The following is a 27990-nucleotide window of genomic DNA, read 5'->3' as shown; positions in this document are numbered from 1 at the left end:
GGGAAAAGGAGACTACTAGAGGCAGACAGAAGCAGGAGGGTGGTCTAGGTCACCAGGATTCAGTGCACTTAGAAGAATAATTTAAGTTTGAATTGAATTATTTCACTTTCTGAGTGAAGTTGAGTTCCAGGATGAAGACTGTCTATTGCTTACATCTCTTTGAGATGCTAGGTTTCTCTATCCTTTGATTGAAGCTTTAAGGGACTGATTAAGGTAGCCCACAGGATGTCTCTGTAATCCAGTGTTAATACTAGTAGAGACTAGGAAGTATCTTGTAACCAGCAGTCTTTTTGTTTGCAAAGTTACTTGACACTGAAGATGTTGGCATCAAACTTTTCACTCTGACTCTGAGCACCAGCTTTCGGGAGAACTGAAATCTAAGTAAAATATTCCCTCGCATAGCATGGCAAGTTGGGAATGAATGAAGCGACTTGGGGGATAGAGAGTGTCCCACTGGAGCCTGAAGCCCAAGGGTGTGCTCCTCTCCCAGTGCTCCTAGATTCAGGAGCAACTGTCCCCTTTGTCATTTACAAAGAAAGGAACACATTTTCATGATCAACAGAGTCCTGATTTAATCTGAGGCAGGATATCTCAAGGTTTGCCAGTGATTTTGCTTTTTGGAGAATAAAATAATTGAATTACCTTCCTCTGCGAAATTGCAAATGGTGTGGAAAGTTTCAGTTACAGCAAAGGGAAAAACAGGAATAAAGGACTTTTTGCTTTGTTTTGCTTTGAGATTTTAGTACTGAAATCATTTAGAACAAAGAAGAAATCTCCTTTCAAGAAAGTTGGCCAACATGCTGGAGTGGTCTCATTGGTTTCCTTGGGCTCCTCTTGGGGTCATGGGGGAGATGCAGAGGCTCCAGCCTCACCAAGATCAACTAAAGAATACTAAAAGAATTTTTTGAGATGGGGAAACTGAGGCACAAATTAATTAGTAGCTTGACCAAGACCATCACAAAAATACCTAGTAAGTGGCAAAGCAGGGATTTGAGGCCATGCATACGGACTCTTGGGCCTACATGGTTATCCACCATGCCAGACTGTCTCCCATTATACTATATTTAATACCAAACATTGGTCCTTTCCTCCACCCCAACCTGCTTCTCTTCTTGTGTTTCCTCTCTCTGAGAACAGCTCCTCCATCCATTCATTTATATAAACCAGAAATCTGAGGCTCACCCTTGACTTGCTTCCTCCCATGCTCCCTACATCAACCAGTAATCAAATTTTGTCAAACTTCACACCCCCACTATCTCTCTCACCTATCTTTTTCTCTCCATCCAAATGGCCACTTTCTTAGTTTAAGTCATCATTGTCTCTTGCCTGGATTTCTGTCTGTCTTCTAGCTGGCCTTGTGGTTGTCTCTCTTCCAATCTGATCTCCACACAGTCTCTTGAGATTTTTGGATTTCAGATATGACCCTTTCTGAGGTTAAAACTCCTCAGTGTATTCTCCATTCCATGACACAGAGTGGTCTTTCTTATGGTGTCCCCTCTTATGTGTGATCACTTAACGGATGGGACCCGAGAGGATTTTGGGTGGACTTTCACAGGGAAGGACATTGGCCTAACAGTCATAGAGTTATTGTTTTTCAAGTAATCCCCCTGACAACCTCAGGAAGAAAGTCTCAATTTAGTATTAATATATGTTCAACATCTTTCTAATTCTTCATTATCTCAATTTTTAACCTAGAGAGAGCAAGCCGTTATAGTTAGCTAAAATTTAATACCCCTGCTTGTTTTTATTGTATTTTTATGGCTTGTGATATGTTTCCCCAGTTATAGTAGTGTTACAGAGTTACCTTTTAGAAGGAGTATATTTAAATTTTAAAATAACAGCATAATACAAATTATTTTTTAAAAATATTTTAATGGAGGTATAATTGAGTATAACATTATATTAGTTTCACATGTACAGCATAATGATTTGATATTTATTCATTGTAGTTTTGTATTTATTTATTTATTTATTTATTCATTCATTCATTCATTCATTTAGGCTGTGCCAGGTCTTAGTTGCAGCACTCCGGGCTCTTAGCTGTGGCATGCGGGCTTCTTAGTTGCGGTATGTGGACTTCTTAGTTGTGACATGCAGACTCTTAGTTATGGCATGTGAACTCTTAGTTGTGGCACGCATGCGGGATCTAGTTCCCTGACCAGGGATCGAACCCGGGCCCCCTGCGTTGAGAGCCCTGCGTCTTACCAATCGGACCACCAGGGAAGTGCCCATAATACAAATGATTAATTAGTGAACATAATAGGTGCTATAGCATAGCAAAAATTGATCATGGCACAAAAAAGAGTGGAGTTCGGGAAACCTTAATTATAGAACTTTCTGGAACCTACTCCCTACCTGTGTTGCCAGCCTCAGTTCTCCCATATTCCCCCCATTTTGGATTTTGTTTCTTGAAACTGACAGAGTCCTGAGCTGGGCGGTGGCTCCAGCCTCTCTCTCCCTCCGTTCTTGGAGACGTCATAACTCAGCAGCAGAAAATGCTTCCTATTACTCCATGCGTCCTGTAGCCACAGAACTGTCGTTGAGAGACGTTGGCTTACTAAAGAGTTTCATTAAAAGAAGAAATTGTTTGAACAGTGTTGTAAAACGTGTCCAGACACTTAAAAGCAAATGGTTAGATGATGTATTTTAAGATCTTATAGTAATACATGCTCAGTGGGCAAGCTGTTAAGCTTTCTATAGCTATTTATTCATTTGAACATCATACCATCTTTAGCAGGCTGTCTTATCGTTTTGGGGTTAATTCTATAAAAATCCAGGAGAATTTTTTCTCCTCTCAATTGCTTGTCAGAATCTGAAAGTCACAGGAAACTGTTCATTCCCAAACTTTGCATACCTGCACAGATTCACACAAGTAGAGTCTATAATAGGGCTTAGAACTTCCTGCTAAATCCTAAAGTTATAATACAAGTGCTTCTCCTGAAACACTTGCACTGAGAATTTCTGACTCGGAACATGCATTTTAAAAAAATTTCTCATCCTTCCTCTTCTTGGAGTTTTGAAGATAAAATGCTTTTTCTGAGATTGTTGCTCGATACAGAGCCATGTGGATTTGCAGTCATGGAGCCTGCATCTCACAATCAAAAATGTTTTTCTACTGCTTGGATCACCTCATTATGCTTTCTCCTCCTATTTTACTACCTTGGCCCACTACCAGCGTTGTTTTCAGTTCACGGGTGGTGGTAAATCCATGTTCCTGTTGCTAAAATGGGGGGGTCTTATAGTAAGAAAAAATCATAAATGCAGGGTCACAAATAAATGAGTTATAGAATATAAAATGTGCCTGGAAAATTTAAGCTTAAACATGGCACTTTCAGTAATTTAATGATTATGACTGGTCGACTTGGGCTGCCTCCTGATTTCCAGGGATATTTTAATTTCTTCTCCATTTCGAACCCTTCAGTGGAAAATGTGGACTTGTGCTTCCATATCCAGTGTGATGGATGGTGTTAAATGCCTGAAAAGCCTGGGAACAACCTCCAGAATCTGAAGCTCATGGAAGCTGGTTGGGAACCCCTTGGGTCATCTGGTGGAAATCCCTTGTTGACAGATGGCGAGACAGAGGCTCTGAAAGTTGGAGACTTGTCCAGGTGAGAAAACAATCCAGAGAAGAGAATCTAAGCCTTCTGACTCATAGGCCTGAGATCATTCCTCTCTGTGATGACCACAGGAGTCCCCAGGTCCTCGGACACTGTCTGATTCTGTGTGTTGCTTTGTTGCGGAGAACCAGCAAGGTCTGGAGATGCTCATTTCCTGATGGCCTCCTGGAATCCAGGTTCCCTGGAGATGGACAGCACTTCTGCCATTGCTTCTAGGAAGAGAATGTAGGGTTCAAACATGAAAGGGTGGCCTCTGGCCAGGCTGCCCTTGGGTAATGAAACAGGAAGAACATTTGATGAGAAGCCACACATGTATTTTTTCTTTCAAAGCTTTGGGATAATCCTCAACTTCCCCCAAACTTTCACTCCCTTCTGGTGTTTCAGATGCACAGCCAAAGTGGAGTTGTGTTTTCAGTGTGTTCCGAGGATGCCTGCAGGATTTCTTGGAAACCTCAAGCAGATGGATAAGTGGTGTGATCTCTATTACCACCCTCTGGAAAACCTGGGGCTAATATTTCACAATGGCCCTGGAATTTGGGGTGGCTTCTTGGTGACCTGGCTTCTGTGGCTTCTCTGGGGGAGATCAAAGACTTCAAAACAGCCCAAGCCTGTTAAATGATTGGTAATTGTGCTTGGTTCTTCCACAGTGATTTGTTCTCGCAAGCCCAGCCTTACATCTTTTTCCAAAAATTGTACACAGCATTCATTCTCCGGAGCGGTTGAAAAGCTAATAGACATTCTCGTCTTATTCCACCCCCGACTACAGGCAACTCTATCAGTAGATGATTTTATCTGAATTCCATTTGTCTAGGCCTTAAGAAGTGAATAAATTTGAATTAATGTGTAGCTTTCTGAGGAGAGACAGGTTACGCTTTGAGGGGTTAAGCAATGTCTGTGTTAGTTTCTATAAGTGGATCTTTATGGGTACAAACATACTCACAGCACATTACCACATCGCCTCTATTAGTTTATACAAAATTTTCATTAAGTGATGCTAAAATATATACATGGGGATTTCTAAAACGAGTTTTTCCTTTTGAACAGTAAGACATTTATGTTTCTTTGGGTTGTGTTGGCAGATAAATATATTTTCCCTTTTAAGGGTAACACTTGGGAGAAATTTATATCAATAGCATGTAAGTTACAATTCCAGTTCCCAACAAATTGCATTTGCTGTGTTTGGTAACCCTCTAATAGTATTTCTTCCCATAATAATTAGAGCAGAATTGAGATGTTATAAAAGAAACTGATATTCCAGACTTAGTTGTCTTTTGGGGGCCGAGTGGGGAGGGGAAGGGGGGAAGCATTTGGCTTCTTTGTAAGTTGAAATTTTTATTATTGTATTTGTATTTCTAAATTGACTGAATGGAACTGTGGTGGGTAAACTCATGAATGTTAATATGGCTATAGCTTCCGCTTACATAACACTTAGTTATTTTGTCCTTTATTACACTCTTATAGATGTTGATGGTTCCACAATTGGAGCTTTTAAACTAATGGAAGGCTTTCAACCAAATAGAATGCCTTCATTACTAGTGAGCAGGGAGATCTGAATGTGCATTGAGGTGGTTTAATCTAAGAAAACATTTTTATAAAAGACTAATACCCATAATTTACGTTTATTTTCCGTTTTCTTTGATTTCAGTAAATTAGGGTGGGGATTTATACTATTTCTCTTCTTTTCACATGCCTAGCCCAGTGCTCAACTGCATTAGTCAGTATAACAAACAAACCTGAAACCTCAGGGAATTAACACGTAGTTTATTTCTTGCTTATATAAATGCCATTGTGGGACCAGGAGCTTTCCTGGGCATTTATCTTTCAGTGGGTGACTCAGGGACCCAGGCATCTTCCATCCTTTCATCTGGAATATGACAAGGGGAAAGACAGTGCAGGGTATTCATAGCCCCTTTTCAAAGACTTTAGATAGAAAGTGACACGTATCACATCCGCTCATATCCCATTGACCAAACTAGTTACTCGCCCCACACCAGCTATAAGGGATGCTAAAAAATGTAGATTACAAGGGATACTTAGTGGGCATTACTGCTTTGACCACCCGATATATGACAGGAGCCTAGCAAATACTGAGAATGGATGAAATGTGTGATGAATCCTGTTAAACAGTTTGGCACTCAGAGAATGCTATTACTATTTTAAATTGATAGAAGAAGGATTGAAATGGCTTTAAAATATTAACCTTAGAGGGTTTTGTGTGTATATTTACATCATTGACAGCTCTAAGAGCTTGTTGCTAGTTTAAGTCTAGATATCTCTGCTATGCCACACAATGATTTTTTTTTCAATGTCCTGACACATGGAGCCTAAAAAATTCCATTTTCTGATCTTAAAGACCTCTAAAGCAAATAACACGGTGCAGTTGATTAGGTGAAGTGTTGCAGAGCCTTCACAGTGTGCATGGTGGGAATGGACCGTGTTAAGGTTACAGAGAAGGTTAACCTCCATTGACAAGACGATATTGAAGTCATTTCCTCTTGCCACAGAGTAGTTCCCAGTCTGTATTGTCAGCATAGGGGAGTTTATCCATTTTCTCCAGAGCATTATCTCAAATAAGGTGTCAGGGCACTAAATGGATTTACTATCTTGTATTATTTTTTATTTTGATGTTTAATTTTTTTTATCCCACTTACTTATTGTCATATGAAGTGAAAACAATAACGCAAAAGTAAACAGGGAAAGCTGAGTGAGAAAAAGATCACAGTCTCACAATCTTCCATCTTATTCCTGAGTAGTTGGTGCAGAATCCTATGGAGTATCATTGCATTTAATCTCTAGTTTTTGTTTTCTTGACTCATGACATCTCATTTCTGTACTCTGTTATGATTCAGATAATAGGTTAGTCCACTCAAACATAATCAGAACACTCACTAAATACAAGAAAATATATTATATGCTGTAATAGATGACTGCTTTTCCATGATGTCTTGTGAAGCTGCAGTTCTGGAAAGCAGCCCAGAACAACCAAAAATGCAGTAGGTATTGGAGTTGGTCACATCAGGTTTCCAGTGTGGATTCTGCCACCTCCTCGCTGTAGGACCTTCAGACAATTCCTTAATCATGCTGAGCTGCAGTGTCCCCATGGAGTAAGATGGGAAGGAGAGTTGGAGTAAGACCGTAAGAGATCCTAAGCAAGGAAACAGTACGGTACCTGGGCACATCTCCCTCCATGTGCCTTCAAATAACACTGGCATTTTATGAAATGATACAGAACTTTCTGTGTGCTGAAAATTAAATACCATTTTTCTAGATTTTGCAAAATTCTAGATATTCTTGATATATCTAGAAAAGCTTATATTTCTTCTCTGTTCCATTCTCTAACCTGTCCCTGTCTCACCTCCCCTGCATGTAATCCCCACCTCAAGCATACACTAAGTTAGTCTTTGGGAAACCCAGCACTGCACAGTAGGCACAATACTGGTAACAACACTTGTTCACTTATCACTTTTTTTTTTCTTTATCAGAGAAGCAGTTCTGTGTTTAAGATGCTAGGTAGTGATGGAAAAGACATTAGTATAATTTGTTACCTTGGTAACTGGAGATGGATGTCACCTCCTTTTGTGTGGTGTATGCTGTGGCCTTTATGTCTCTTCCCCTAATTAACATCCTGTGAGAAATGAAGAAGTAAATCACCAGAGCAACTGGACCACTGCAGTATTAAGTGCTAGAACATTCTAAATTGCAGTAATAATCATGATAATGAGTCCGAGTAGTCTGTGTCTCTCTTTTAATTGCTTCTTAACTCTTCTAAGTGGGAATGGCAAAGTTATTATGATGTAGAAACTAGGGGGTGATTTATTTCTTACTTAAATTGGGCTTTGTGAAGAAACTTTTTTTTTTAGTCTATTGGGAACTGTGAGAGTTCCTTTGAAGAACAACTTGGGCAGATTATTTTAAATATAGTTTAATACTACTAATATGTAGCACCCAAAATCTGGATTTGCCTTAGGGTCAGGGGCATTGTCATGCATAAAGCATTATGCTCTAAAACCCAGTGCCCTAGTTGAGTCTTGTTCTTTCACATTTTGCTACTTATTTATGGATTCAAATTCATAGGCGAATTTGTTTACTTGAACCAAGGAAGTCTCGTTATTGGACACTAAAGGAGCTTATTATAGGATGATTAGTCTTATAAGCTGGCTTTCTCATTTGGACCTAGAGGCCACATGTTCAGATTCAACTTATAGTTCTTGAGTGTGAGCCATGTAACCATCCACTATTTCTTACTGATGATTTCATATACAGTATGTTAGCTCAGTAAGTCCATATAAAATGCTCTACAGCCCCTTCATTCATGAGGGTGAGCCCAAGAACAGTATCTGTACAACTGGACCCCATTACCCTTCCACCTGCCCCATTATTGTTGTTTGGATCATTAGTGGTCTTCTGACAAAGGGTGGACCAATTAGATTCCGTCTCCTAGGATCTGGGAATTGGATCAAAAATTTCAGTGTATTTTGGCCCAATGTCTGAATAGAAAGGTGTAAACACGGAGAAGCGATGGGTATTTCTCTTTGTTCTGTGAACCAGTGGGCCAAGAAAACCAGTCTGTATAGAGGAGACTGGTGCAAACACCAGAAAGGAGCAGAAAGAAGTGAGGGAACTTGGCCCAGGAGCCTGATGGCTTGATTGTGGTACCAGGCCTTTCCTGAGGCCTGGCTTCCTTCGGTCCTTTGAATTCCATCAAGCACTTCCATATCTTAGGATAAATTTCATCACTTCTAAAAGAATAACTAACAAAGTGGAAGTTTTTGTCCCTCTTTCACATGTGAAGAAAACTGAGGTTCAGGGAAGCCAATCTTACTGCAGATGTTGATGACAGTGTCTGATCTCTTGGTCAGGACTTCAGCTACCCAGGCAAATTAGAATAAAAAACAAAAGGGCATTACTTTCGACTTACTACTTGGCATTCCAAGGTGTGACTCTGCCTCTAAGCATGACTAGAGTCAAGGATTTGACCAGAATCATTTGATCAAAGTTCATTCTTTCTTATCAGCTCTTGGCTCTGTTTGTTTCTATGAGGTTTTGTTCTCAGAAGAGTGATCTCTGTGTTGGGGGCAAGATGGCCATTGGCAGCCCAAAGCAGGAACATTGTAACTTGTGATCCTTGACCAAAAGTGCAGGAATCTCTCCCAACATTCACAGCATTGCCTGACAAAGGACTCTGATTGGCCAGCCTGGGTCACATGCTGGAGTGTGGCTGACAGGGCTGCCTTGATTGACAGCCCCCCCACCTTGATTGACATCTTCCCCTGTATGGGAGTGTTGGGGTTCCATTACCAAACAAGGAAGAAGAGATGCTGAGCAGACCAAAGCAATATTATTCACCAATATTTGCTGTTTTTTTTCTTGAGTGGAAATAACTGATGATGCTCATATGTGTGACAGACTCCCATATGCAATTTTTGTCTTCCAGCTGTTAGTCACCTACTCTCCCTCCCACTCAAGAAAATCAGTCTGGATACAAATGATTAGGTATGAGCTTATTATTCAGATAACCTTAAATCTACTCGTAACGAATTAGAAAAATACAGTCCTTTGCAAATGTGAGTACTTCCACTATTAGCAGTAACAAGTGTGACACATCTCACAATTGCTTGGGGCACAAATGCTGGGGTGAAAACCCCTGCTCTTGGATGGATGTTATGAGGATAATTGTATCAACACCTTTTCGGGTACAAGCATACCTATATAAAGCACATTTGTGTGACTCCCAACAGCCAGGCACTCTTGTAGGCACTGGGGTTCCAGCTATGAAGACAGCAAAAGTGTCTGTCTTATATGAAGCTCAAATTCTAATGGGAGAAGATTGGCATAAATTTATGAACAAAAGAGTTCAGATATTGAGTACAATAAAGAAAATACAACAGGGTATTGGGCCTGGTGTCCAGTATGGTAGCCACTAGCCATGTGTGGTTATTTAAATTTAAATTTATTAAAATGAAATCAAATTAAAAAGTCAGTCACTCTAGTGACATTTCATGTGCTCAATAAGCACGAGTGGCTGGTGGCTACTGCATTAGGCAGTGCAGACATAGAAGATGACTATTATTGCACAAAGTTCTGTTATACTGGGCTTGGCAGTGACTGAGAAGGATGTATCTGGGGGTGTTTAGAGCAGGCCTTGTGGCAAAGCTGGTGTTTATGCTCAGACCTAAAGCCACCATGTAAAGTTCTTGAGGAATAACATTCCAGGCAGAGTGAACAGTAAATACAAAGACCCTGAGATGGAAATGAGCTTGGCCTGTGTGAAGATCCAAAGATGGCCCGTGTGTCTGATTGAGTTGGAGAGGCAAGAAAAAACTAGATCAGGTATGGCCTTGGGGTTTATTGTATGCCAATGAGAAGCCATTGTCTAAGCAAGGTAGTGACAGCTTTATTTAATTTCCGAAGAATCATTTCGGCTGCAGGTGGGGATGTTGGGTGGCAAGGTTAGAAGTAGCACTTAGAAGGCCTTCAAAAATCATTTGATTAATGAAAAGACTGATGGAAGACCCAGGCAGGCTGGGGTGTCCATGTGTCTGGGGACTACAGAGGGGTTCCCAGCTGCCTTGAGAGGTCCCCTATCCTAGTGGTAGACTGAGCAGTCAACCAGATAAGCCACAGAGGAGCCTGGACCCTCAGACCCCTCTCTCTGGGCCACAGCTTGGCTCACTGTTGGCTTCCCTCAGCCCCTCTGAGTTCCCACCGTGTCTTGGGAACCAGTGCCAGGCACTGCTGCAGTGAGATATCTTTCCCTTCATATTCCTTCATTTATCTTTATTGAATACCTGTTCTGTGCTAGGTATTGTATTAGGTGCTGGGATTACATTGGCACAAGAAGAAACAGCTATGATACTTGAAAACATATGTCACACTGTAGAGTGGAGGCCGTGTCAATCAAATAATCAGATAAGTGTATGATGACCCCTGCAATTAAGTGCTCCGCACCAGAGTCCCGTGAGACTTCAAGAGCGCCTGATAGGGATGTCCCCAGTCCAGAAAGTCAGAGGTGGCTGCCCTGAGGTTGTGATAATTGGGCTAGATTTAAGGAGGAATGCGGATTCTGTAGGTGACAGGTGGAGAAAGTGTTCTGGCCGGAGGGAGCAGCGTGGGCGGAGGTCACAAGGACTGAGGATCAAGGAGCAGTGGAGGGAATAACAGAGACCAGTGAGGCTGGGTGGAGGGAATGGAGGTGACATGGTGCTAGGTGGGGGCTGGGCAAAGTGGGTGCTGAGGAAGCCCCCACTGGTGAGTGGGAGATGACGGTATTCTTGCTTTGTCTTTTGAAACGTTTCCCTCTGCCATCTGTATGCCAGTCAGCTCCACCTCAGTAGTGACCACCTCAGTAGTGACCACTTCTTTCTTTCTTTCTCTTTCTTTCTTTCTTTTCTCTTTCCCTTATCTATTTATTCCTCATGATGACTCCACTGTTATGGGGGGTGGTTGTGATACCATTTTATGGATTTGAACCCAGCATGCTGGAGTTAAACACTCCACTCCACAGCTCTTAAAATGAAATGCCAGTGGCTAGCTAGCCTTGCAGTGAGCTGCAGTCCGAGGCCTACATAAGTAGCTTGTTAAGTAGGCCTTTAATACTCGTACTTGAGTATTCTCAGAGGCCAGAGATTCCAGATGGCTGGGAGAGGGATATTCATTATCTGGTTTTTTAAAGGAACTGTGACACTTGGGGAATTATAAATGAGTTAATGTAACATTAATACCTAGAGATATTCTGGAACAGATCATTAAAAAATCAATTTTCACATATGAGGGGAAAATGTGATTACTAAGTAGTAACCGGATAGCACTAGACCTTTGGAGAGGGGCTTGGATGAGTAGCAATCTATGTCACTTCCCCACAGGATACACATGCATAGGGAGTTTGGTATTGCTTGGCTCATTTGGAACTAATATTCCTATTAATTTTATTTTTTAATCTAAGTTGTAAAAAGCTGGCCATCATCCCAGAGCAGGGAAGGAGAAAAAACAAGGAAAAGAAGAAAGAACCAGAACATATTAAGAGACTGCTCTGGGCACTATGCTTACAAAACGTACTTTTGTACGTTTACCCCATTCAGTTCTCCAAAAGACCTAGAAAGGTAGGCATCTCCATCCCCTTTACACAGAGAAAGAAACTGAGTCACAGACACGTGAGGGTGCCATTAGGAAGCAAGCATAGTTTCCACCCTTGGCATCGGGCTCCAAAACCCCTCCTCTTGTTGCCATACTGACTGGCTTTTTGCTTCATGAATGGAACCCTGTTCAGGGTGAAACCCAGGCAGAGGGAGGCACCGTGATGGAAATCAGGAGGCCCACCCAGATTCCTCCCTTGGCTTGGAACTAACTTCTGGGCAAGGAGTGGGAAGACTCTTCCCAGCTGGTGGTGAAACATGAAAATGTCTCCCTAAGTGGTACAGACAAGGAGTCATGTATCCATTCATTCGTCCCATCACCTGACAAAGACCTCCAGGCACTGTGCTTGGTGCCACGGATGTGGAGATGAGAGAGGCGTGGTGTCTCTGGGATAGACCAATGCTCCTGAAATCCAGGGACACGTGGGTGCCTTCTTGTCTTAGAGGGCTCACCATCCAAAACAAACCCTCTAAGGTTCCAGGGAAACGAATACCATGATGAAAAGGGCCAAAAAGCCCACTGATTTCCTGAGAGGAGAGGAGATCAGAGAAAGCAGGATAACAGGGAAGGAGAAAGGCTTCTGGGAGATGGGAGAGCCCTGGGCCTTGCAGCTGAGATTGAGCCCTTAACCTGCCCTTTATTGAGTTCCTACCTGTGCTGGACACTGTGAGGGGAGCTTAACATGCAGCAGTGAAGAATTCATAGTTGCTTCACTTTATAGGTGAGGCAATTGAGGCACAAAAAGGTCAGGAAGAGAAATATGGGTGATAATTGGTCCAAAGGACTGGGTTGGTAGAGATTGAAGCCAGTAATAGGGCCAGGTGGGGATGTTCTTAAGGACAAGGACCCACTTAGGCTGGAGGCACGTGCCCACATGGGGCCTGGGATGCTGAAGGCATGTCTTCCCCAGAGGTTCCTGGAGGTCCTTCACCATCAGGATGTGATGAGTGTACTGGTTAGGACTCAGTGCTCGCCAGTGACAGAAACCTACTTGGGCCAATAGCAGAGTTTGTTATAAAGACTGAGGGAGTGACTGCCTCAGGCAATCCCAGGGCACTGGTCTAGACTGCCTGGAAGGGTTGGAGACTGGGGCAAAGTAGAAACAAGCTTGTTGTTCAGATAGTAACAAGAGAGCAGTGGGGCTGGAGTAGGGTGAGAGGCTGGTCAGTGGAGGAGACCAACTGGGCAAGGTGGGCCACAGCCGGACCACAGAGTCTTTCAAAGCCTGGGGAAGGGTTTATTCTGAGGGTGGCAGGAAACTACTGGGGAATGACACAGTCCATTTCATGTTTCTAAACCATCACTCTGGCTGCTGCCTGGGTAGATGGCAGAGGATGAGGAGACGGCCTGAGCCCAATGGCAGGCCACAGTCCACTGAGAGGGGACAGTCACTGTGATGGTCAATTTTATGTGTCGGCTTGATGACGCTATGGTGCCCAGTTGTTTGGTCAAACACCAGTTTTGATGTAGCCATGTAAAGGTATTTTTTAGATGTGATTAACATTTGCAAGCAGTAGGCTTTGAGTAAAGTAGATCATTCTCCATAATGAGGGGATGCCTCGTCCAGTCAGCTGAAGGCGTTATGAGCAAAGACAGATTCCCTGAGGAAGAAGCAATTCTGTCTTGAGATTGTAGCATGAAAACCCTGCCTGAGTTTCCAGCCTGCCTGAGTTTCCAGCCTGCCTGGCCTGCCTTGTGGAATTGGACTCAAGACTGCCATGTTATCTTCTACCTGAATTTTCAGTCTGCCAGCTTACCCTACAGATTTGGACTTTGGCAGTCCCCGAAATCAAATGAGCCAGTTCCTCTAATCAATAATCAATACCTCTCTCTTTCCCTGCCTCCCCGTTCTGTTTCTCTGGAGAACCTTGACCAATCTAGTTACTTACTGAATGGGTGCTCAGTAAGTGTCTTTGTGTTCTGGGTCCAACCCTTGGGCTGTATTTTCCAAGTCAGAGTTGTCTTTGGGTTCCATGGGGAGTAAGTGAGCAGAGAAGCACAGGCCCACCTCCTGGGGATTTCACAGTTGGTTGGTTCCACCGCACACACACACAGGAAAACAGTTAGATAACTTTACAGGCAGGATTTCGTTAAAGCCAAAATGTGTGGAGCAGTTACTTTCCACCCATGAAGCAGGCCCTCTGCGGTGGCGCCTTGCAGTTCTGTTCTGCAGCTTACCCGGCAGGAAGGAGAAGCAGAAGTTGCCCTTGGAAATAGTGCCTCTGGCCTGGGCTGCACGTTGGAATAACTGGGGGAGACTGAAAAAATACCACCTTGGGATTCGGATTTAATTGTTCTGAGGTTTGGCTTGGGCATCTGGATGTTGAAGAGCTCTGAAGCCTGCGTTGAGAAGTACTGCCTGAAGACATTGTGATTAGGTGCCTCTCACCTGGAAAGAGTTAAAGAGAGAATTAGGACAGGATTCAGGAAACAAAGGTCTGCAGGCATTTTCTGCCAGCTCCGTGTTTTTGTAAATAAAGTTTTATTAGAACACAGCCACACCCATTTTTTTTATGTTTTGGCTACTTTTGCTAAAACAGCAGAATAGAATGTTGCGAAAGAAAGTGTCTCACCTGCAAAACCTAAAATATTTACTATCTAGCTCTTTACAGAAAGAGTTTGCCAACCGCTAAACCAGCCAGTAATGAGTTTTCAAGGATATGGATGGTGTGGGAGAGGCTGAGCCACCATTAAAAGGAAAGCAGGGCTTCCCTGGTGGCACAGTGGTTGAGAATCTGCCTGCCAATGCAGGGGACACGGGTTCGAGCCCTGGTCTGGGAAGATCCCACATGCCGCAGAGCAACTGGGCCCGTGAGCCACAATTACTGAGCCTGCGCGTCTGGAGCCTGTGCTCCGCAACGAGAGGCCGCGATGGTGAGAGGCCCGCACACCGCGATGAAGAGTGGCCCCCGCTTGCCGCAACTAGAGAAAGCCCTCGCACAGAAACGAAGACTCAACACAGTCATAAATAAATAAATAAATAAATAAAAAAGAACGTGAATTTCTTTAAAAAAAAAAAAAAAAGGAAAGCATACATTCATTCCTTGGGTTGAGATACCACCTCAGAAGCCTTCTTAACACATATAGGCAGTCACACCAATCAGTTAGAGAGGGCACACAGACTGAAGCCTTTTTGTCATCTCTCGATATTTCCTGTTGAATCTGAAGCTTTACCCTAGTTGGTGACAGGAGTCTTAGCTGAGTCAATGAGAAGACCTGAGCAGTTGGATTCTACAGTTGGTGGAGGGGTGGAGCAATGAATTCTTTTCCTTGATGGCATCCCTATCAAAACTGAAGACTGGGACTTCCCTGGTGGCGCAGTGGTTAGGAATCTGCCTGCCAATGCAGGGGACACGGGTTCAAGCCCTGGTCCGGGAAGATCCCACATGCTGCGGAGCAACTAAGCCCGTGCGCCACAACTACTGAGCCTGTGCTCTAGAGCCTGTGAGCCACAACTACTGAGCCCACACGCCACAACTACTGAAGTCTATGCTCTGCAACAAGAGAAGCCACCGCAAAGAGAAGCCTGCACAGTGCAACAAAGAGTAGCCCCCGCTCGCCGCAACTAGAGAAAGCCCGCGCGCAGCAACGAAGACCCAACGCAGCCAAAAAAATAAAGAAAGAAAGAAAAGAAGAAAGGAAGGAAGGAAGGGAGGGAGGAAGGAAGGAAGGAAGAACTGAAGACTGACATGTTCTGTGACAGTGGTGTTGAAGGAGAGGGAGTCCATGGCAGGGGGATGACCAGGTGGCTCTTGGGGGAGCTGCAGGGTCATGGAGGTATCACAGAGCTCCTGCCTTGTATTCTTCATCTTAAGGTGATTAGCACAGACCAGCAATTCCAGCAGCTTCTGGAGTCACCTTTACCCCATACTCTGGACACAGTCTTCTGTCTGGATTTGTGACAGAGGCCATACAGCAGTATGACCTTGGTCTCCTACAGCTTCCCTTCTCCAGGCCATAGGAGACACTGCTTACAGCATGATCTTCCTAACCTGCTGAGAGCTTTCCCTGCTGCCATAGGACCTTGAAGAGTTGATTCTGAATACAGGTCTGTGGAAATGCAGCTCAGGTGAGAGACCTGGTAACCACAAGGATTTGGACATTGGTCCTTTCATCAGTTAGGCAACCAATAAATGCCAGGGGCTGGGGATACAACAGTGAGTAAAGAGAGACACAATTCTTGTAGTTGCAGAACTAGTCTCATGGGGGAGTTGCATTGATACAACAATCACGAGAGTATTTGTCAAGTGACCCCTACGGTAAATGCTGAGAAGGACAACTGCATGATCAGCTATATTTGAGGAAGGCTGTATACAACACCCCTCCCCCAAGATATTCAAAGTGCACATAGAGTACTCTCTAAATGAATTAAAGGCCTTGAGAATTCCTGAAATGAAAAATCTCTTTACCTTTTCTAAAACCCCAGCTTTTTCCCCAAACTTTGTTCACCATGGCACACATTCAGAAAAATTATTCCTTATCAGTATTCCATGGAATGGCTTTCTCTTACACAGATCATACTTTGGAAATGCTGCTTTGGGACACTGCAGAGAAGTGCTGCACCCAGGGGTACACAAAATGAGCCATTGGGATGCCCAAGAAGAATACATTGCTTTTATTTCTACTCACTGTAATTTCTATTATAATTTTTATAGTATAATGTGCACATGTTAGTATAATAGTTGGTAGGTAGTACACATGAGTTATAAATAAATATGTAGGGAGATGCTACTCAAAAACTTTTTTTAAAGAGACTTTATTTTTTTTTAGAGCAATTTTAGGTTTACAACAAAATTCAGAGGAAGATACAGAGTTTTCCCATATGCTTCTACACATGCATAGCCTCCTATATTATCAACATCACTCACCAGAATGGTACTTTTTTTTATATCAAGGATGAACCTACATTGACACATAATCACCCAAAGTCCATAATTTACCTTAGGGTTCACTCTTGGTGTTTTATATTCTGTGGGTTTGGACAAATATATAATGACAAGTATTCATCATTATAATCAATATCATTATCAATAATATACAGACTATTTTCATGGTTCTAAAAAAATAAAACCTCTCTGCTCTGCCAGTTTATTCCTCTCCCCACCACCCCTGGCAAACACTGATCTTTTTATTGTCTCCACGGTTTTGCCTTTTCCAGAGTGTCATATAGTTGGAATCATACAGTAGCCTTCTCAGATTGGCTTCTTTCACTTAGTAATATGCATTTAGGTTCTTCCATGTCTTTTCATGGCTTGATAGATAATTTTTTTTTTTTTAGCACTGAGTAATATTCCGTTGTCTGTCTCTACCACAGTTTATTTACACATTCACCTATTGAAGGACATCTTGGTTGCTTCCAAGTTTTGGCAATTATGAATAAAGCTGCTATAAACATCTGTTTTCAGGTTTTTGTATGGACATAAGTTTTCAACTCTAAATGCCAAGGAGTATGATTGCTGGATTGTATGGTAAAAGTATGTTTAGTTTTATAAAAAACCACCAAACTGTCTTCCAAAGTGACTGTACCATTTTGCATACCCACCAGCAATGAATGAGAATTCCTATTGCTCTAAGTCTTTGCCAGCATTTGGTGTTGTCAGTGTTCCAGATTTCAGCCATTCTAATCGGTGGTGTTTCATTGTTGTTTTAATTTGCATTTCCCTAATGACATATGATGTGGAGCATCTTTTCTTATGCTTACTTGCCATCTGTATAACTTCTTTGGTGAGATGTCTGTTCAGGTCTTTTTAGCCCATTGTTTAATCAAGTCGTTATTTTTCTTGTTAAATTTTAAGAGTTCTTTGCATATTTTGGATCACAGTCCTTTATCACATGTGTCTTTTACAAATGGTTCCTCCCAGTCTGTGGCTTCTCTTTTAATTCTCTTGGTATTATCTTTCACAGAGCAGAAGTTTTTAATTTTAATGAAACCCAGTTTATCAGTTATTTCTTTCATGAATCATGTCTTTGGTGTTGTATCTAAAAAGGCATCACCATACCCAAGGTCATCTAAGTTTTCTCCCATGTTATCTTCTAGGAGTTTTATAGTTTAGCATTTTATATTTAGGTCTATGATCCATTTTGAGTTAAATTTGAAGGGTATAAGGTTTTTGTTTAGATTCATTTTTTTGCATGTGGATGTCCAGTTGTTCCAGCACCATTTGTTAAAGAGACTATCTGCTCCCTTGTCCAAGATAAGTTGACTGTATCAATATTTACGGGAGTGTCTATTTCTGGGCTCTATTCTGTTCCACTGATCTGTTTATTCCTTCACCAGTCCAGCACTGTCATGATTGCTGTAGCTTTACAGGTAGTCTTGAAGTCCTCCAACTTTGTTCTTCTTGTTTAGTATTGTGTTCAAATACTTTTTAATGAAAGTAATGCTTGATTCCTTCCAGCCAGAGGTTTTTTTTTTTATTTCTGTCTCTTGAAAATCTCATAACACACTCCTTCAGGGGTTGGCAAACTACAGCCCACAGGCCAAATCCTTTTTGTAATTGTGTAAATCTTTGGTAAATAAAGTTTGACTGGAGCACACCCAGACCCATTATTTTATGTACTGTCTGGCCACTGTCGTGCTACAACAGTAATGTAGAAGAGTTGTGACAAAGACTGTATAACATGCAAAGCCTGAAGTATGACTGTCTGACCCTTCACACAAAACATGTTCCTACCCCTGCCCCACTGAGTCACTTTTAGATGCTTACTGATTGGACTACTTCATCCTGAGTTGGTGCCAAGCCAGGTTTGGGGAAACAGCACACCTACCATTTTGTTCCTGGTGTTTTCTTTGCCACATTTCGTCCCTTGGATTAGTTTCCTTTGTGCCCCATCACACTTGGTAGGTGATCAGATATACTCACAAAAGAACTAATTTACTCCTACCTCCTGGGTGACAGGGACTCAGAAATACTGAGGTGACTTAGGCTTAACACATCTCTTCCTCTCTCCTATAGACAAAGCCACTGAGCTTCATAATTCCAGCAATGAATTCCAAGGACGCAGAAGTGATTCTTCTTGTTTGCACTGAGTCAGCCTTTTCAAAATCAATACAGAATGGACAAATGGATTTAGGGAGGAGCAGAACACACAGTCGTCTGCGGTGAAGGATGGGCACCACTGAGCAAAATCCTGCTTATGTTTTCATCCTTCCTTCAGTTTCATTCTGGGTTGTGCAGGTTATTCAATTAAATGGCAGTTTTGAAGCTGTCTCTGGAGAGCCTATGAGTGAACCATAATGGCACTGGCCTTAACCAAGCAGGCTGGGCTCTTTTGTTAATTTATATGTTTTCATTTCTCTTAAATAAATACCTAGGAGTAGAATTTGCTGGATCATATGGTAGATACATGTTTAACTTTACAAGAAGCTGTGAATGGTTTTCCGAAGGGTATGAAAGGTTTTATATTTCCACGAGCAATGTATGGGATTTCTGGTTATTCCACATCCTTGCCAACATTTAGTATTTTCAGAAAATTTAATATTAGCTAGTGGGTGTAAAATTGCATTTTGGAGCAATGACGGAGTTTTATTTTGCACTTCTGTGATTAATGATGTTGAACACTTTTTGGTTTGTATATTGGCCATTTGTATACTTTCCTTTGTAAGGTGTCTGTTCAAATCTCTTGCCTATATTTTAATTGGTGTTTTAAGTTGTGTTACAGAGTTCTTTTTTTTAAAAAAATTATTTATTTATTTATTTATTTTTGGCTGTGTTGGGTCTTCATTTCTGTGCGAGGGCTTTCTCTAGCTGCGGCAAGCGGGGGCCACTCTTCATCGCGGTGCGCAGGCCTCTCACTATCGCGGCCTCCCTTGTTGCGGAGCATAGGCTCCAGACGCACAGGCTCAGTAGTTGTGGCTCACGGGCCCAGTTGCTCCGCGACATGTGGGATCTTCCCAGACCAGGGCTCGAACCCGTGTCCCCTGCATTGGCAGGCAGATTCTCAACCACTGCACCACCAGGGAAGCCCCAGGAGTTCTTTACATATTCTGGTACAAGTTATTTGTCAGATGTATGTATTATGAATACTTTTTCCTCAATGATGGCTTTACTATTTGTTTTATTAGTAGTGAATTTGATGATCAGAAGTTTTCAGTTTTCATAAAGTCCAAATTATCAGTTTTAAAAATTGTAAGTGCTTTCTAAAACCTAAGAAATCATTGCTTACCTGAAGGCAGTAGAAGTTACTCATCGTTTTTTTTGTTTTTGTTTTTTCAAATATTATAGATTTAGCTTTTTCATTTTAAGTCTTTCAGCCATCTTGAATGAATATGTGTATGTTGTGAATTAGGGGTTGAGGATGTTGTTTTCATATGGTTAGTCATATGTTCCACCACAATTTGTTGAAAATACTTTCCCCATTGAATTTTCTAAGCACCTTTATTGAAAATTGGTTGACTGTATCTGTGCGGCTTTATTTCTGGACTCTCTTCAGTTCCATTGATCTGTTTGTCTGCTCTAATGTCAATACCACACCATTTTGATTAGTTAAGTTTAGAGTAAGACTTAAATTCAGGAAATGTGAGTCATTGGAACTTTTTCTTCTTTTTAAAAATTGTTTTTGATATTCTAGATCCTTTTCATTTCTCTATAAAATTACAGTTAACTCAGCAATTCCTACAGCCTGTTGAGATTTTGATTGAGATTTCTTTGGAGTTTTAGATCAATTTGGGAAGAATTAACATGTTAATACTGAGTTTTCCGATCCTTAAGCACAAGGTATATCTCTCTATTTATTTAAGGCTTCTTTAATTTCTCCCAGAAATATTTTGTAGTTTTCAGCATACAGGTATCACACATGTTTTTAAAAATTCATACCTAAGTATGTCAAGCTTTTTATGCTATTGTAAATGCTATCGTTCTTCCAGTTGTTCTTTGTTAGTACAACGAAATATAATTGATTTTGGTGTACTGATCTTATATCCTGTGACCTTGCTAAACTCAATAGTTACAGTAGATTATGTGCATTCTTTAGGGTTTTCTACATAGAAAGTCATGTTGTCTGCAGAAAAAGATAGCTTTTTCCCTTTCCAATATGTATGGCATTCATTCACTCATTCACTCATTCATTCATGCAATTTACTGCATTTGCCAGAACCACCTGTACAATGTTGAATTGAAGTGATAAGACATACTTGCCTCGTTACTGATCTTAGGAGAAAAATATTCAGTGTTTTTTCATGAATATAATGTTAGCTGTAGGTTTTACATAGTTGCTCTTTATCAGGTTGAGGACTTTTTATCTTATTTTAAATTTCCTGATAGTTTTTATGATGAACAAAAGTTGGATTCTTTCAAATGTTTTTTTCTGACTTTATTTGGTCATATGATTTTTTTAAAAAAAATCTGTTAATATGGTGAACTGTGTTGATTGATTTTTCAAATGTTAAACCAACCTTGAATTCCTGGGATAAATACAACTTGGTCATGATGGATTGTCCTTTTAATGACAGGGGATTTGATGTGATATTTTGTTAAGATTTTTGATCTAGATTAATGAGTGATAATAGCATGTAATTTTTCCAAAAATTGTTCTTGTTTGGTTTTGGTGTCAGTGTTATGCTGCCCTCATAAAATAAGTTGGGACATATTCCTTCCTCTAATTTTTTGTAAGAGATTATGTAAGATAGTTTGTATTTTTTCCTTATGTATTTGATAGCATTCATTATTTAAGCCATCTGAACCTGGAGTTTTTTGTTTTATCATGGCTATTAATTGTGAATTCAATTTCTCTTGTATACATAGGGCCAGTCATATTTTATATTTCTTTTTGTGTCAATTTTGGTAATTTCAGTTATTCAAGGAATTTGACGTTTAACTCAAATTGCCAAATATTGGTATAAAGTTGTTTATATTATTCTCTTATCTTTTCATTTTCTGTCAGCTCTTTAATAATGTTTTCTCTTTCATTCCTGACTCGTATTTTGTGCTTTCTTAATTTTTTAGTCATCAGTCTAGCTAGGGTTTTATACTTTTGATATCATTGATTTTTTTCCCTGTTATTTGTTTTGTTTTATTGGTTTCTGCTTTTATCTCTATTATTATTGTTATTATTATTATTTTTGACTGCATTTGGTCTTCATTGCTGCACGTGGGCTTTCTCTAGTTGCGGCAAGCGAGGGCTACTCTTCATTGCGGTGTATAGGCTTCTCATGCGGTAGCTTCTCTTGTGGCAGAGCACGGGCTCTAGACGTGCGGGCTTCAGTAGTTGCAGCACGTGGGCTCAGTAGTTGTGGCTCGGGGGCTCTAGAGTGCAGGCTCAGTAGCTGTGGCACACAGGCTTAGGTGCTCCATGGCATGTGAGATCTTCCTGGACCAGGGATCGAACCTGTGTCCCCTGCATTGGCAAGCAGATTCTTAACCACTGCACCACCAGGGAAGTCCCTATCTTGATTACTTTATTCCTTCTTTTAACATTCAGTTTTATTTGTTCTTGTTTTCTGTCTTCTTAAGGTAGTATCTTAGACTATTCATCTTAAAAATTTCTCCTTTTCTATGCTAAGCTTTAAAATCTATAAATTTTTCTCTAATTTCTGTTTCAGTTACATCTTACAAATATATTTTTTTATTATCATTTATTTCAAAATATTTTACAACTTTTTCTGTCATTTTCTTCCATGGTACATGTATTATTAAGGAGTGTGTTGGTTAATTTCAAAATCTTTAAGATTCTTCTAGATATCATCTTTTCTTAGATGTTATTGATATTTTTTGTATCATTATCATATATTGAATTCCCACTGTTATGATCTGGAAGAGAATGTGTGCTCTGTAGTTGCTAGGTGTGGAATTCCTTAAAATCAATTAGCTTAAGTTGGTAACTAGTGTTGCTACGTGACCAACACCCAGTAAAAATCCTTAGCACTGAGTCCTTTTTTTTTTTTAATAAATTTATTTTATTTATTTATTTTTGGCTGCATTGGGTCTTCGTTGCTGTGCGTGGGCTTTCTCTTGTTGCGGCGAGTGGGGACTACTCTTTGTTGCAGTGCATGGGCTTCTCATTGCAGTGGCTTCTGTTGTTGGGTGCAGAGCACGGGCTGTACGCGCGCAGGCTTCAGTAGTTTTGGCTTGCGGGCTCTAGAGCACGGGCTCAGTAGTTGTGGCACATGGGCTTAGTTGCTCTGCGGCATGTGGGATCTTCCTGGACCAGGGCTTGAACCTGTGTCCCCTGCACTAGCAGGCAGATTCTTAAGCACTGCACCACCAGGGAAGCCCCAGCACTGAGTTTTTGTTGAGCCTCTCTGGTAGGCAGCCTTTCGAATGTGTTGTCATCCATTCATTGCTGGAAGAATTTGTACATCTTATGTAATTGTGCTGGGAGAGAAATCTTGGAAGCTCACATCTGGATTGCTCTGGACTTCAGCACATGCGTCTCTTTTCCTTTGATGATTTTGCTTTATATCTTTTCACTGTAATGAATCTTTTCAAAGAACCAACTTTTAGTTTCATTGATTTCCTGATTTCAATTTCATTGATTTCTGTTCAGCAAAATTTTTTTAAAAGTGTTTTTTTCCCCTTCTGCTTACTTTGGATTTAATTTTCTCTTCTTTTTCTAGTTTCCTAAAATAGAAGCTTAGGCGATTAACTTTAGATCTTTTTTTCTTTTCCAATACATCCATTGAATGCTGTAAATTTCCCTGTAAGCACTGCTTTTGCTGCATCTTGCAAATTTTGACAAGTTATTTTTTGATTTGAATTTAGTTTAAAATTTCTCTTGAGACTTATTCTTTGACCCATGTGTTATTTAGAAATACGTTGTTTAATCTCCAAATATTTTGGGATTTGTCCAGCTATCTTTCTGTTATAGATTTCTAGTTTAATTTCAATGTGGTCTGAGAGCACATTTTGTATGATTTCTATTCTTTTAAATTTGTTAAGGTGTGTTTTATGGTCCAGAATGTGGTCTGTCATTTTGATTGTTCCATGTGAGCTTGAGAAAAATATATATTCTGGTGTTGTTGGATGAATTAGTCTATAGTCAATTAGATTCAATTGCTGTGCTGTTCAGTTCAAACTGTATCCTTACCAGTATTCTGCCTGATGGATTTATCAATTACTGATAGAGGTACTGAAGTCTTCAACTTTAGTAGCGTGTTATCTGTTTCTCCTTGTAATTCTATCATTTTTTTTCCTCACATACTTTAATATTCTGTTGTTAGGTGCATACACATTAAAGATTGTTATGTCTTCTTGGAGAATTAACCCCTTTATCATTATGTAATGCCAATCTTTTTTGCTGATAATTTTCCTCGCTTTGAAGTCTGCTTTGTCTGAAATTAATATGGCCACTCTGGCTTTCTTTTGATTAATGTTAGCATAGTATATCTTTTTCTATCACTTTACTTTTAATCGACCTGTTCTTTATATTTAAGGTGAGTTTCTTGTAGACAGCATATAGTTGGTTCTTCTTTTTTATCCACTGTGACCATCTCTATCTTTTAATTAATCTATTTAGACCCTTCACATTTAAAGTGAGCATTGATATAGTTGGATTAATATGTACCATACTTGTAACTGTTTTCTATTCATTGCCCTTGTGTTTTTTTTTTTTTTTTTTTTTTGGTCTTCTACTCTTTTTATGCCTTCTCTGGTTTTAATTGAGCATATTACATAACGTAGTATTTTCTCCTTCCTTGGCATTTATACTTCTTTTAAAAATTGTTTTAGTGGTTGTTTTATAGTTTGCAATATACATTTACAACTAATTCACGTCCACTGTCAATCTTGTACCACTTCATGGGTAGTATAACACTGTGCTATTCATTTCACTTATCCATAACTATAATAATCCAATTTGTTGCTATTATTATTTTGATCAAACTATTTGTCAGGTCAGTTAAGAATAAGAAAATTGGGCTTCCCTGGTGGCGCAGTGGTTGAGAATCTGCCTGCTAATGCAGGAGACACGGGTTCGAGCCCTGGTCTGGGAAGATCCCACATGCCACGGAGCAGCTGGGCCCGTGAGCCACAGCTGCTGAGCCTGCGCGTCTGGAGCCTGTGCCCCGCAACGGGAGGGGCCACGATAGTGAAAGGCCCGCGCACCGCGATGAAGAGCGGTCCCCGCACCGCGATGAAGAGTGGCCCCCACTTGCCGCAACTAGAGAAAGCCCTCACATGAACCGAAGACCCAGCACAGCCAAAAATAAATAAATAAAGTAAATAAATAAAATAAATTAAAAAAAAAAAAGAATAAGAAAATTAAATATTTTACTTTCATTTATTCCTGTTGTAACACTCTTTTCTGGGTTTCTGACCTGTGTAGTTTCCCCTCACTTTAATGAAATTTTAACATTTTTTGCAAGGCAGGTCTATTTGCAACAAATTTCTTTAATTTTTGTCTGAAGAAGTCTTTATTTCTTTTTCACTTTTGAAGGATAATTTTTCTGGATTCTAGAATTCTAGGTTGGTAGGCCTTTTCTTTGAACATTAAGTATTTCGGGCTACTCTCTTTTTGCTTGTATGTTTTCTGAACAGAAGTCTGATGGTAATCCTTGTCCTTGTTCCTCTGTAGGTAAGGTTTTTTCCTCTTTTTGGCTTCCTTTAAGATTTTCTCTTTGTCTTTGATTTTTGCTCTTTGGATATGACATGTCTAGGTGTAGATTTTTTTTTTTTTTTAATATTCATGTGCTTGATTTTCCCTGGACTTCTTGGATCTGTGGTTTGGTGTTTGTCATTAATTTTGGAAATATTACTTCAAATATTTCTTCTGTTCCCTTTTCTCTTTCTTCTCTGGTATTCCCATTACACTACACATCTGTTACACTTTTTGTAATTGTTCTATGGTTTTGAATATTCTATTCCTTTTTTCCCATTCATTTTTTTCTTTGCTTTTCAGTTTGGGAAGTTTCTACTGACATAGCTTCTGGCTCACTGATTATTTCCTCAGCTGTATCCAGGCCAGCGATGACCCATTGGCATTCTTCATTTCTATTACAGTGTTTTTGATTTCTAGCATTTCTTTTTGATTATTTCTCTTAGAATATTTGTCTCTCTACTTATCTGTCTGTTCTTACCTGTTTTCTACTTTTTCCTTTAGTGCCCTTAGTATATTAATTACAGTTGTTTTAAATTCCTGCTCTGATAATTCCAACCACACCTGCCATCTACCATCTTGCAATACTGCACAGCAGTTAAGTGCACAGGCTCTGGAAATAGACTGTCTGTGTTTTAATTCTGGTTCTGCTTATCGGTGGTGTAATCTTTGACAGCGTACATAAATTCTCTCTACCTCAATTTCCTCATTTGTGAAGTTAGAATACTCATAAAACCTACTTCATAGAGTCGTTAGGAGAATTGAATAAGTTAACATATGGAAAGCACTTAGAACAACAAGTATGACTATCTAATATATTATATATTTACTTAATTTTTGTTGTTTTCCAGTCTCCTTCTACTTAAAGGTAGGCTGAATAAAGGTAGGGTCTGTCTTCAAACTTTAAAGAATTAAAATGTTTTGGGGCAGTTTTCTCTATATTCACATAAGGAAGTACTAAGCAGCTTCTTAAATTTATGTTTTTCAAGAGTACTTAATGACATTGGGAAATAGTTATATGGTGCTATCACACCTGTGCAAAAGCAGCCATAGACGGTGTGAAAGACTTACAGATTACGTGACTAGAACAGAATCCACAAGTGTAGGGGGTAGGGGACAGCCCGCCCGCAGCCATACCCAGGTCCATCTGAGTTCACAGCCTTCTTCCCTAAGCCACATGTCATGTTTTTTGACTTTCTCTTTCAGTATGAATACTTCAATGCCGTGCTGATAAATGAAAGGGACAAAGATGGGAATTTTTTGGAGCTGGGGAAGGAATTCATCTTAGCCCCAAATGACCATTTTAATAATTTGCCTGTGAACATCAGCCTGAGCGACGTTCAAGTGCCAACGAACATGTACAACAAAGGTAAGACTCACTGCTGCTGCTCCTTTTGGAGGGTAGAGAGGGCAGGACGTGAGGGGCAGGGCTGGCTGGTTTGGGATATCATGCTTTTTTGAAAAACAATTATAAGCTGGGTGTGTCAGGCACCAGCTGGATAGGTGAAGTGTGTGCCTGTTCCGCCTGGACACTCTGGGCTTGCTGTTTTCCTGGCTCCTGTTTGCATCAGGCCCTCTAACTTGTAGTCCAGGGGTTGGCAAACTTTTTCTTTAAAGGACCAGATAGTAAATATCTTAATTAGGCTTTGTGGGCCACAAAGTCTCTGTTGCAACTACTCAGCTCTGCTGTTCTGGCACAGAAGCAACCATACATAGGTAATATGTAAATCAGCAGATACTATGTAAATTGGCTGGTTCCAAGAAAATATTTAATCTACAAAAACAGATAGCTGCATTGGACCTGCACGCGCTAGTGTACAGAGCCTTCTCTCTTCTTCCTCCATTCCTTGTGATGGTATTTGAGGGTTCTGGAGCTCCTAGGGTTACCATGGAATCACTTGTGGTCTTAGAGTACAAAGCAGCATGAATCTTAATGAGGCTCCCTGTTTTCAGGCTTGTGTTTCTCAAATCCAGTCTTCTCATAGATTCTAGAGTTCTTTTCCCCAAATTCCCATCTGCCCCTTTGAATTGGGATTATAATAGCCAAGGACTGGGCTCTGGCAGCGGACGGCCTCTGATTAGATCCTGAGTTCTATTTCTTACTGGCTGTGACCTTGAAAGGCTGAGACCACCTTGTCTCTTTAGACCTTAGTTTCCTTATATCTAGGATGTGGATAATAATCGCATCTACCTCACGGGGTAGTTGTGAGGATGAAACAGATGATGAGTACAAAGGGTTTAATTAAGGATGTTACCTTCCTCATCCTCACCATTACGGAGTAGGATTTTGCTCTGCTTTGTCATACCTGGGAGGATCCTAAACAAAGAGCTGTCTTCCCCAAAAAATAAATTAGAAAGCCATGGCATCTTCAAAGTAAAAATCTACTCTGTTATAAGCTATTGATGTTTTAGAAATATCGGGGGCCCGTTTCAGTATCACAGGCAGGAAAGCAGTGGTCACGAGACGGGCTCTGGGCTTGAATCCTGCTCATCCTTTTGCTGGCTCTGTAATCCTAAGCAAGTAACTTTTCCTCCCCGAGCCTCAGTTTCCTTCTTTGTAAAATAGGGATAAGAATACTGCCTCCCTCAGGGGGTTATTGTGAGGATATGAAATGATGCCCAAGCATCTTCAGCACAACTGTTGCTCGTGGAAACTGCCTAGTGCATCTTAGTTGTCATCATTATTATCGCGAAATAACATGAATATAAA

The 27990-nt window shown here is 40.6% G+C and overlaps 1 protein-coding gene across 1 annotated transcript in view; it reads left to right on the top strand.

Moving 5' to 3' along the window:
* Positions 1 to 27990, top strand: part of CACNA2D3 (calcium voltage-gated channel auxiliary subunit alpha2delta 3) — a 774181-nt gene that overhangs the window by 276888 nt on the left and 469303 nt on the right. The window contains exon 5 of the mRNA XM_057555140.1: positions 26487 to 26649. Within this exon, the coding sequence (XP_057411123.1) occupies positions 26487 to 26649 (163 nt within the window). The remainder of the gene's footprint in view (positions 1 to 26486; positions 26650 to 27990) is intronic.

The sequence above is a fragment of the Balaenoptera acutorostrata genome, chromosome 10 (genome assembly GCF_949987535.1).
Source record: "Balaenoptera acutorostrata chromosome 10, mBalAcu1.1, whole genome shotgun sequence".
Taxonomy (NCBI): domain Eukaryota; kingdom Metazoa; phylum Chordata; class Mammalia; order Artiodactyla; family Balaenopteridae; genus Balaenoptera; species Balaenoptera acutorostrata.
This window is presented reverse-complemented; position numbering and strand designations above follow the sequence as displayed.